The sequence below is a fragment of the Embiotoca jacksoni genome, unplaced genomic scaffold, assembly GCF_022577435.1.
Source record: "Embiotoca jacksoni isolate LCO1_2020_lvr unplaced genomic scaffold, fEmbJac1.0.p SCAF_70, whole genome shotgun sequence".
Classification (NCBI taxonomy): Eukaryota; Metazoa; Chordata; class Actinopteri; family Embiotocidae; genus Embiotoca; species Embiotoca jacksoni.
In genome coordinates, this window is record NW_027185426.1 from 740,554 (window position 1) to 753,053 (window position 12,500).

The 12,500-nt window shown below is 47.0% G+C and overlaps 1 protein-coding gene across 1 annotated transcript in view; it reads right to left on the bottom strand.

Annotated features, from left to right (window-relative positions):
• LOC138215212 (reticulon-4-like) overlaps nt 1–12,229 on the bottom strand; it is a 27,197-nt gene extending 14,968 nt beyond the window's left edge. The window contains 5 exon segments of the mRNA XM_069177251.1: nt 2,086–3,334; nt 3,336–3,836; nt 3,838–3,956; nt 5,809–5,862; nt 11,495–12,229. Coding sequence (XP_069033352.1) covers nt 2,086–3,334; nt 3,336–3,836; nt 3,838–3,956; nt 5,809–5,862; nt 11,495–12,020 — 2,449 coding nt within the window. The 5' untranslated portion in view covers nt 12,021–12,229.
• Between the last annotated feature and the right edge of the window lie 271 nt (nt 12,230–12,500).

Here is a 12,500-nt window from a genome sequence, read left to right on the forward strand (position 1 = left end):
GTTTGTTTATTTGTATAATTTCTGCCTGATTTTATTTAATACCTTTAATACCATGTAAAGTAACTTTATTTTGAAAGGTGCTGCATAAATAAAGTTTATCATTATCTATAAATACAGACTGTAAAGTTGTTCAGCAACCAGAACGTATTAAAAGTGCACTAAACTACTAAATATTGATCATTCAAGATTTGCTGCTTTTCTTTGTTAAATACGACAGTAAACTGAAAATATAGAAAACTAAGTAGTAAAAGAAACATTAAAATATTCTGCTGTCAGCGACAGAATCACAACGAGGAGTCGGATCAGCTGACGTTTGTGCAGCGCTGCAGTTACGTAATGAGGAACATTTGCTGAGTTTCTGGGTCGGAGAACCCTGTGTTGGGCTGCCAGTGTCGCAATGCAGGGAGGAGGAGGAGGAAGAGGAGGAGGAGGAGGGGGGCTTTAATTAACAGGAGACCCCTCTCTCTCTCTCTCACACACACACACACACACACACACACACACACACACACACACACACACACACACACACACACACACAGGTCCCGAACATGAACGTCCTCCTGCTCCACTTCCAGCCGCCGTCTGAACATCAGCAGCTTCTGTGTCTGAATATGAACTCGTTGAACAAACCGAGTCGTGTCAGAATGAAGACGATCCATCGCTAGACGGCCTGAAGGGGGCGCCGCTGCGTCTCACCGATAAACGGTCTGATCCTCCGATAACCACCAGTTAAAACCAAGCCGAGGCCGTCGTTTGTTCGGAGACAAACAGGAAGGTTGTTCAATTATCAGGTTCTCAAACAAGACAGGAAGTTTTCCCACAAAAGTAAAAGCGTATTTTAAGCAAAAATACTGTCTGAGAATGTTTCATTCTCTGAACTATTGGACCAGAGTGGCCGCAACCAAGATGTTGTTTAACGGCAGCTGGTTCATTACTGCCCCCTTCTGACGGGAGTAACACATTACAGTACTTGATTTCATGTTAATCTTTGTTTTGAAGCGTCGTCGGTTCATTTTCTAACAGCAGGTAACCGTTTCAGCTTTTATCTAATTTAATAAAAAAAATATTATTTGTACTTTAATGGAGCAGTGAGTCGTGGATGTGTCCAGAAAACTGGTTCCTTTTCTTGGGGAGTGAATTTAAAGCATCAGTTGTGTCCAGGATTAATATTCAGGGTCTAATGTGACCAATGAATTTTGGGATTTCAACTTCCAGAAATCTTCATTTGTCAATTTCAGATGTAAAAAGGTAAAATTCTCAAAAATTTGAACATGATTTGTCAGATGAACTCCGCTTCAGACATATTTTAGAGGAGCTGCAGCTCGACGCCCTGTTGAGTCATCGCAGCTCCGGTTATTGGTGTCGGAGGTTATCAGTGTCAGTATTTGGCCTCAGGAACATAAAACCTGATGAAAGCGCCTGTATAACAGAGTAAATCACAGCAGGGAGTGGGGCCTGTCAGAGGGAAGTCGTGGGCGGTTGCTCGGGGCGATAAGGTGGTGTCGGGTTTCAGGGGGTTCAAAGCATCAATACCGGAAATAAAAACACGAGCGTCTGCAGGCGGTTCGATCGGGTCAATATCATATTAAAAATATCTTCAGCTCTATCGACTTATTTCAGTGGATTTAAAAAAAGGACAATAACAGCAGCTCAGAATAGAAAACAAGAATTAACATCACGCTACTTACCGTGTTTTAAAATGTAAAATAAAGGATGATCAGGTGCACAGAAAATGATGTTTTTCTAATGAAATGCACAAAATGCTGCAAAAAGAAAAGGAAAGGTGGAACCACAATGGAGCAAAGAGCCAAATCGGTTAACCAACCGTTACAAACACGATGCAGGTTTAATGTTCAACGAAATGCAGAAAAAAACAGAAAACAGGACGATGCAAGAAAGGAAAAGGTGTCAGGAAGGAGGAGGAACTAAACTCTGGTTGGTTGGAGTAACTGAGGAGAACAAAGGAGGTGGAAGTTATGCAGATGAACATGGAGGTGCCGGTGGAAACTTAGGAGGATGTTGTGGGGGGAGTGGAGGTGGGGTGGGGGGGATGGTTTCCAAGCTGGAACTGGTTTATTTTACCTGTTCTTATGTTCACGTTTGGCATCTTAAACATTTTGCCGCCCTCGGCGCCCTTCTTGGCGAGCGGCTCCTCCGGTTGGCGGACTGGCGAGTGGACGACAGGAACCTGGGGAGGAGGCGGCTGGACGTCCAGCTCCTCCAGCTCCGCCTTGCTCTTCTGGGGGGAGGCCTGGGAGAGGAGGCAGTAGGAGCTCTGAGCTGGAGCCTCTTCTTTAACCTCCGGGGGCGGGGCTACTGTCGGAGTCGCATCCTTGAAGCCGAAGCTCAGATCGTCGTCCATGGGGATCTCCGGCGGCTTGGAGCAGGCGAACTTGGAGGTGTCCAGAGCTTCCAGAAACTCGTCGATGACTCCCCTCGGCGGTCTCTCGATGAACTCAAACTCCTCGGAGGAGACTTCGTGCTCAGAGACCTCCTCGGCCACCTCGGGCTCCTCCGCCTCCATCTTCAGGTCCTTCTTCTCCGTTTCCACCTGGAAGCTGGCGGGGTTCTTGGCCATGGCCTCCAGGACCGGAGACAGAGAGTCCGCTGTCGGAGACTCCGAATCAGAATCCTCGGCGGGGGTCTTTTTGCTCTGGAAGTCGAGGGGCTCAAACTTTTGGGTGATTTTGGGGGAATCGTGGCTGGAGAACCAATCCTTCTGCTCGATCTGCACCGGCTCCTCTTCCTTCGCCTCGGTCGGGCTCGTTTCCTCGGCTCCTTTGACCAGATCGAAGGCGCCGAAGCTCTTGTCCTTGTCGTCCTCGTCCTCGTCCTTAGTGTTGTCGGCAACTCGCCCCTCCATCTGCTCGGTCATCTCCTTCAGCAGGGACACTTTAGCATCGAAAGCGAACGGGTTGTTGGCGGATAGATTGATGGGCGGGTTGGGCGACTCCATCATCCTGCGCTCCAGAATTGGGCTCTGCTCCAGACTTCCCTCGGAGGAGCCCGAGTCGATCTTGTCAGCGTTCAGCGGGGAAGACTTCAGGATGTCGGGAAGCGACGGCGGCAGAGCGGCATCCTCGTCTTCGTCGTCGTCTTTAAGACCAGACGAGAACTGAGCCATCGACTGCACGAGAGAGTCGGCGGCCGTCTTGCCGGTCTGGAATGTCTTCCCCTCGTCCAGGAGCGAAGGCGGGCTGTCCGGGCTGTCCTGGGCTTCTCCGGTCGTCCCGTACTGGACCAGATCCGGAGTGGGACTCTCTGACATTTTGGACGCTTTGCTGTCGGACTTGGAGTCTCCGAAGTGGGAGTAGCCGCTGTCCGCCAGCGGGGGAGAAGCCCTCGAACGGGTTATTGTTCTTCTTCACCTCGTACATCAAGTCGTCGTCGTCGTCGGACCGGTCAGCGTGCAGGTCGGCCTCGTACCTGGAGGGGCTCAGGGAGGACGTGTCCTTGGGGAAGGAATCCATGCAGACCTTGGAGTTGTCTTGAGACGCTAGGTACGGTGAATCCCAGTGGTCTGTTGGGTTAGAGGAGGCAAGGTGAGACTCGGGGACCTTCGTCTGGGGGGTGACGGGGGAGGGGCCAGTGGACGACCTGTCTGAGCTGATCAGCTTCTCCTCAGGCGAAAAGGAAATGCCGCTGTCTTCACATGGGTTGTGAGGCCCCGGGTCTTTCCCTAAACTCAGGTAAGGACCGGCTAGCGGGTCCAGGAGGTCGTCCTTATTCTGACTACGGCCCGGTCCGGAGTCGCCCTCTTCGCCCTCCCAAGGCATGTCCTTGGAAAGACTAGCGGGGGGTCGAGCGGAGAAGGAGCCCAGCGGGGCGCCGGGGTCCCGAAGTCGGGGGCTGGTTGGGACTCTCGGTCAGAGAGAGCTCCTCCAGGGAGTCGGGGGAGTGGAGAGGGGAGAGAGGAGAGATGGGAGCAGGGGAGTCACCCTTCTGCCCAAGTGCTTGAGTAGAGAGGGAGGAGGGAGAACGCAACACAGCACATATCAAAGACACACTCCATTCCTCAGGGCGCCCAGTACACCGGGCTCAACACGTCGGAGAACATCCGACGACACGTCAGATCCGATGACCCGGCCGGCTGTGAACCCGGAGACGCTTCACGCTTTCATTCAGCGGTTCTGTATGTTCCAGAAAACCAGTCAGCTGGTCATCGTTTAGAGAGTCTTTCATTTCAGGTTGTTTTTAGCCTTTAATGCTGCGACGCTACACTTCCAGTGTTTGTTGGCCCTCAATACATATTTAATGAAGAAGTGAATGTTAAATTATTTTTGTGCCTATATTTGGACTAATTAAGCTCTATACTCGGGTCACTACCATAATATTGAGTTTAACTATATGATATAAACTATTTGGAGCTGAAAGCTGAAACAATAGTCAATATTTCAATCACTTTAATTTCATAAACTTGATATAATCCTCCGATTTTAAAAAGGTTTTTCTGGATTATTATCTGAAGTGTTATTGTTTGATTTTAGTCACATTTTCCATCGAATGTTTCACAATAAAAGCTTTTGTTAAGAAATTAAAGGTTTCTGTAAACACTAGAATTGTTTTATTTTGAAACAGATACAGGAAGTGATGAGTTGATATCAACAGGGTAACGCAGTAACTTTAACAGGGCAAACGGGAGCGGATCAAAAGGACTGCAAACATTTTATTTACCAACTTGGAGGGAAAAACTTAAACTTTAAGGTTTTATAATTTGATGAACGCGTGTTTTAATGACTTCAGCAGAAACTGTCTTTGTAAAACTTTGAGGGAAACCGTCAACATTTCTAAAAACATCTGTGGCATTATGATGGACTGGTTGGCTGTTTTCTCTGAAATATTCCTGGTAAAACTGTTGGACTTTGTAATTGTCCCATTTTCAGTTGTCAGCAGGTTCTTGAAACGCTTCAGCTGACAAAACCTACAACAAAATCACTGTAAACATTCATGTTTTGAGTGTTGGATCATTTAGATCATTTGGAACGACAGCTGATTGGCTGATGAGTCACCTGCTCCTCTTTAAAGCGGCGACTTTCGTCATGCGCCTTTGTCAGCTGTTTTGTTCTGTAAATCATCGTCCGAGTCCAGTCTTTAGTTTAGTTAGTTTAGACGGTCGAGTTTAAAGGTGAAGTTTCACTTTGTTTCACCAGAACTTCCATCTTCCTTATTTGTTTGTTTTTAAATATTGGATTCAGTTTCCATAAAGTTGCTTTAACCTGCAGCAGCTTCGGGTTCCTTCCAGTCGAAGGGAAATGAGTTGGTCTTCAGGCTGTTTCTTATTACTTTAACTGTCAGTTTGGGTTTTTGGAACAAACAGACAACAATGATCTATAAGCGCTCAGATGAAGTCTCCCGTCCAGCGGTTGTCCAGCGGTCCAGCGGTTGGACGACCAACCCGGTTAGAAGCGCGGTGGCTGGATTAGATTTTGATCCCCAGGTCTGGTGCCAATAAACCACGTCTAACGCAAACTGTTGGGCGATGATGGATAATGATCCCTCTCAAAGAAGTTTTTTTTTCAAATTGTACAAAACCTGTCAATCACTGAGGAGAATCATTATCTCTCTACAAACTACTGGTTCTAGTCTACGACAACAAGTCACGATGCAACACAGACAAGCAAACATCCAACTCCACAGTTTCACATCACGGAGACAAAAATCTAGTCTCACATGCTATTTTAGAAACTGAACAACAAACAGGGAGGTGGAGGTAGTGTGTGTGTGGGGGGGGGGGGGGCACTAAAGAAGTGGATAAAGGAAATTAATGACGCAGACGAGGGAAACACAGCGAGCAGAGAAACTTGCCTGTAGGGAATTGCATCAGAGGATGAGGCTGAGCTTGAGAAGGAGAAGGTGCATCTGTGGGAGAAACCAGAGACAGCAGCAGGAAACAGGAAGTGAGTTCAGGTGAGTTCAGGTGAGTTCAGGTGAGTTCAGGTAGGAAAACGCAGGAGGAAAAAAAATCAGGTCCTTAAAAACCTCGAATGACTCGATTATCACGCTTCAATACTTTTCTGGTACATTTTTTTTATTTTTTTTTTTTAAATGCAACGTCATTCTTCGTCCGATATCTCGGTTGCTTCCACACAGACACGTTTTCATCTTAAAACTCACAACTTCTGCTACGTAAACACCGGCGTGTATCTCATCAGCACCAACGAAGATAAAATCACACTTTCAACTGCAATAAATCAGATATTAAAACGTCTTATTTCACTCATCTGTTAGTTTATGTGTTTGGATTTTGGGCCGTCGCCATCTTGATAGTTGGAGCCAGATGTGACCATATTTGGACGAGCTGAGGGAAGAGCAAGGGGCGGATCCTGATTGGAAACCTGGGCACACTATGCCCCGCCTCCCTAAACATATGAGTCCTAATATGTAATGAATGCTGGCGTCTATTAGAGCCCCTAGTGGTCCTCGGTGGTATTACACTATAAGGCTTTTCCGCTTCGTCCTCAATTTCCTATTTTTAAAAGACCCCAAAAAGCTTCGTCCACTTTTATAAATAGTTTATGGTCTTTATGGTGATAACTTCCACGTGAAACATTTAGGGAACATCGGTAAATTGCAGCTACAGGAAACAAGCTGGGTTAAAGTTGGCTCATGAAACCTCAGCTGTGTTTGAAGAGGTGGAGAGCAGCCGCTGTGTAACGATGTTACGGTGAGTGAACACTCGGTCTGAAGGTCTGAAGGACATAAAACTTCTTCAGGACAAACTCGTCAACACAAAAGAGAAATGTGAAACAAGTGAAGAACAACGGACGCTTTGAAGCGTTCCACAACGAGACCTTCTGACAGCAGCGTGACGCCGAGATTCAATCAGATGGAAAATAGATTCAGGCTCAAAATACAATTACACAGGAACGCTTGCTGCTTCGTTCAGAAAACTCACAGGAAACTACATCTACACAATAAAACTACACAATAAAACTACATCTACACAATAAAACTACACAATAAAACTACATCTACACAATAAAACTACACAATAAAACTACATCTACACAATAAAACGACACAATAAAACTACATCTACACAATAAAACACATCTACACAATAAAACTACACCTACACAATAAAACTACACAATAAAACTACATCTACACAATAAAACGACACAATAAAACTACATCTACACAATAAAACGACACAATAAAACTACATCTACACAATAAAACACATCTACACAATAAAACGACACAGTAAAACTACACAATAAAACACATCTACACAATAAAACACATGGAATATAATTGTGTTTTTTTCCTGCAGCATCTAACAGACAACCCGACAACGCGACACCAGCCAGCCTGCGTCACCGACACACTTTCAGTCCTGAACCTGCTGCTGTTCAACAAACTAAAACAATATGTTTTATAATAATATTATTATATTAAGTTCAGCTTCAGACTTTTTATGATTTTTGTTTTAGACAATAATTTTAAAATGAAATAGAAGTTTTAGTTGAAGCTCTTTAATAACCATCAACAAACCAACTGAATGTTATCTTAGACTTGACCCTAAGTTTGGTGTTTGTCCTCAGCAGGAATCGAACCCTGACCCCAGATGTCCTCCTCTCACCCCCCCGACACCGTATGATATACGACCTCAGGCCGACCAATCACCTGCTGCCGCCTTGTAAAACCAGGAACTCAATGTACGCTTCCTGTCAGGAGATGCCGTCCAGTCTTTATGCTAAGCTAAGCTAACGAGACAAGAAATATTTACAATTAATAACAATTCATGATTATTTTTTTCCCAATTCATTGTGTCGTGATCCATCCCTAATTCGGACGAGATGGGGAGGAGCTAGGCGGCGGATCTAAGGACACAAAGCCCCGCCCACACATACCAGAAACTAGCCCCGCCCCCCAAACAAATCTGCTGCAGCCCAGGAAGTAGTTTTTTTCTCTTAAAGTTCCACGATAAACGACTGATAAACTTTCGAGTAAAAACCAGGTGTGGTTTTTATGTTTTTTTTACCTTGAAAACTATACGAATGTTTTTATTGCCACAAATAGCTTTCTTTATTCACCATTTTCATTAAAAAACCCAACTAAAATAATTAAATCAGCTATGAACATAATTTCAGATCTTTTTGTGAATCGAATCATCTCTGTTTAAAGGAAACGTGACTCGGCACAACAGGTTTCAGGATCGGGTTTCACAGAGCGAGATTTAAACCAGATTAACACGTTGCTGCTCATCACGTCCAGGACGGACAGACAGCTGCTACGTCTGCACGGTAGGAACATGGTGAGGTGGAGGGAGGGGGGAGGGGGGCGGACTCCTCACCCGGATCCAGACACCACCCCCTCCCCCTCCACCTCCACCACGTGTCTCCATCTAATCCACCCGACTACAAACACCGATGAACGGAGGCGACCCACAAACAAGATTAACAAGACGTCAGTCAATCTGTCTGAGAACTAAACTCACTGAACACCGTTTATATGGAGACGAGGAGTCATCGGGAGGAGGAGGAGGACGAGGAGGAGGAGGACGAGGAGGACGAGGAGGAGGACGAGGACGAGGACGAGGACGAGGAGGAGGACGAGGACGAGGACGAGGACGAGGAGGAGGACGAGGACGAGGACGAGGAGGAGGACGAGGACGAGGACGAGGAGGAGGACGAGGACGAGGAGGACGAGGAGGCGAAGGAGGAGGAGGAGGAGGCAGCAATATTTGGATTTTACACGTCAATCAATACTGAAATTGAAATAATCAGCTGATAAACAGAAAATTAATCTGCAACTATCCTGATGATCGATCGATCATTTCAATCGATTTTTTTTTTTTTATTAACACTGATAAAAACTGATATGTGGAATATTTGAAGATTTCTGCATCTGAAAACGGAATATTTGAAGTTTTTGGTAAAAAAAATAAATAAGTTTAACAAATCAGTAATTAAAAAAGAGCTGCAGCTTTTAATTAAAAAGTTAATTTACAATGTGGAGCAGAAATCATTAATGCTTCAATACTACTGGAGCTGAAAGGACCTCTTTAATACTTTAATGACAAAAGAATCAATTGTTCTATCAGTTAATCAATTAAAATATTGGTTTGTGCTTAAAAAAACGATTTATTGATTATGAAAACTTTAGTTTAGTGTTTTCTGCTGTTTTTTTATTTTTAAAATGTGATAAAAGACAAAACATCATCTAAACAAAAGCAGTACAACAGGAAGTTTACCAAAATAAAATACGACATAAAAGCTGCCAAACAGGAAGTTCACCAAAATAAAATACAACCTAAAAGCAGCCAAACTTGAGACTGAATGTAAACGATGAGCAACAGGAAGTTCTTTTGTACCACAGATGTCCCATCATGACTCCAACTGCTGCTCTAATCATTGATTAATCAGCCAATTATTGATTATTTATCTACGCTCTACGAGATCCAATTTTTTTTTTAAAGGGTCCAAAAATTACACATTTTCTTTTATTTAAACTTGTTCAATATTTGTGCTTCTTCAGATATGAATCGACCTTTAAAACCCAATTTACTCCAGAAAATATTCAGTTTATTTGTTGTAAAGTTGTTTTTATCAAAGAACTTCAACTTTGAAGAGATGAAAACCAGTTCTTCATCATTCTCTCATCATCAACACAATCTGCTGATAATTTTCTTTGAAAATCGGTTGAATTCATGTCAGAAAACAGTGAAATACGACCAAGTTAACAGATTTGTTTCATTGTGTCTCAAAAACCCTCAAACTGTTTACGATCAGAGAAAAGTTAGAAACCAGGAAGTCTTTTTTAGCCTTAAAAACAACCCATCAGAGATGAGGCCTGTTGTCTGGTCCGCTGCAGGAGGAGACGGGGACGACGTTGTGTTTTAGGGGAAATGAGACATGTAGACGTGTGTGTGTCCGTATTGGCTGTCAGGGTTCATCCACCTCCATCAGGCTCCACCAGCAGCCCCACCCTGCCTCACAGGAGGCCTGTTTACCGGCTATCTGATGCAGAAACAACAGCTGAACATGTCCGGAGAACCAGAGAGGACAGAAGCCCCACCTGAGGAGGGCCGGCCCAGTGGGGGGCGGACAGGAGGGGCTCGGGCCTGTGTTGCCGGAGCCGGCTTTAGGGTGGAGATTTTGGGGTTTGGTTTGTGTGCGTGTGACTGATTGAAGCCAGGACGACATCATAAATCCCGCACCGCTGGTTTACCGTGTTGAGGTCGGCGTGGAGACGCCGGCGGGCCGGCAGGGAGCGGACGCACAGCGGATTTCCTTTGTTGTGACTAATCTCTGGGTTACGAGCCTGTGCTAACGACGCCCCTGCTTCCATTATCGGACACGTCATTGTCTGCCGTGCGCTCCTTTTTTTTATTTATTACTTTCATCAGATTACAAAATATAAAATAAAAATTACATCTCCGACACTTGTTTTAATCCCGATGATCAGATTCCTTGTTCATAAAAGCATCGTGTCTTTTTTATACGTGAGCGCTGGAAGTCACAACCTGACACCGGATAACAGAAACCTCACACCGGCCGGGCCCTCCGGGCCCTGTGCCCCCTCCCCGTGTGGAGCTTGTATTACAGGGAGTGATACCGGAGTGATACCGGAGTGATACCGGAGTGATACCGGAGTGATACCGGAGTGATACCGGAGTGATACCGGAGTGATACACGAGCGGCTTTCAGCGCCGCATTTTCTCGGCTTTGTTGACAAAAAACCCGAAAAAAACATCTGTCCGATAATGGAAATGCTACCGTTAGCAGCAGCAGATGGGCGCTGCTCGGTCCGCCTCGATGATGATGAAGATGATGAAGATGATGAAGGTGAAGATGAAGATGATGAAGGTGATGAAGATGATGAAGATGACACCCAACAGCGGGTAAATAAACCGACATTTATTCGTGTACAAATGTCTAAAAGAACCAACGTCTGGTTCCCGGTGAAACACCGCAGCCTCTCCCGCTTCCTGCCGTCGGTCTGTCGGGAACAGGTGGGCCGCATCACCGCGAGCTCGGCCACCGGCCCAAACCTCCGTTAAACAACAACAACAACAACAACAACAACCACCGTGACTTCACTTCTATAAATCAAACACACTCCGGCGGACTTTTGTTCGACTTTGACCGAGTCGATGAGTCTCCAGGTCGGCTGGAAGGTGGAGCCCCCCCCCCCCCCCCCCCCAGATCACTAATCTGCACTAAAACACAACAATATGATTTCATGATTTCATGATTTCATGATCGCCCGTGTTCCGGTGGGTCCAGCTCGGTAAACCGAGCCGGACGGAGCCCCTCGTGCCGGTTGGTTTGTACCTGATGTCGGTGTCTGGACGAGCACGCGATGCTAACCGGTTCAGAGGCGGAAACAAAAAACCTCCAAATCATCTGAAACTCACAACAAACGACTTCTCTTGTTTTTCCGTTAAAAAGAACAAACATATCGTCCGTGTTTTGACCGGCCCGGTCCCGGTCCCGGCCCGGTCCGGTCCCGGCCCGGTCCCCGTCCCCGGTCCGATACTCACATGCTGCCTCTGTCACCGCTGGTCGCTCTGCTGCCTCTGCGGCTGCTGTCCGGGGTTCGGCCGCGGGGAGGGCGTCGCTGGCGGGGGCAGGTTCCGGCTCGGGGGCGGCCTGGGGCTCCGGTTCGGTTCTGGGGGCGACGACCTCGGGAACAAAAGAAAAGCTGGTGGAGTCCGGGACCGCCTCCGGTTCGGGTGCCTTTACCTCTGGCGCAGGCTCCGGTTCTGACTGTGGTGCGTGGACCAGCTGTGGTTCTGGTATGTGGACCGGTTCTGGTTCTGGTTCTGGTATGTGGACCGGCTCCGGCTCCAGTAACGTCACTGTCTCCTCTGAAGTTGGCGCCCTGTCCTCCGCTATGTGCCGCTCCAGGGCGTCCTGAGCCCCGCCGACCAAGTCCACAATGTCGTCCACGCTGAAGAGGTCCTGTGTGGGTTCTGGTTCTGGTTCCGGCTCGGCCTGGTAGTGATGCACCGCCTCGTTGAACAGAGAGGTGCTGGAAGAGACCTGCTGCTCCTCGTTGTCTGCCATTTTTCTTTTCTAATCTGTCTCCTGAGGTGGAAAACTAAAAAAAAGTTTCGGTTCCGGTACCTCGTCTTTTACCTCCCGCTGTACACACTCCACCGGGGAGAGCTGTGAAGCCGCGCGCCGGTAAAGCCCCTCCGGTAAAAGCCTGCTTCTTGACACCGGACAAAGTTGGACAAGTGCGCCACACGACAGTCGCCACCGAGTCGGACCCGAGTCCCAGCAGAGGAAGAGGGGGAACTCCGCTAACCAATCACCTTGCGCGTTAACCCCCTGAGTGACGTGACCTGTGGCCAATCAGAGCACGCCGGAGTTGGGCGGGGTGGGCGTAACCGGACACCTCCCTTAAGGCAGCGGTAACAGTGAGGAGCAGAAAGTTGAATCTGTGACATAACTTCTCCTCCAGCAGGGCACTTTTTACATAACTGATTTATGATCGAGTCCGGCTCCTCCTGCTGCACCCAAACCTCCACCTCTGAGGGGAGC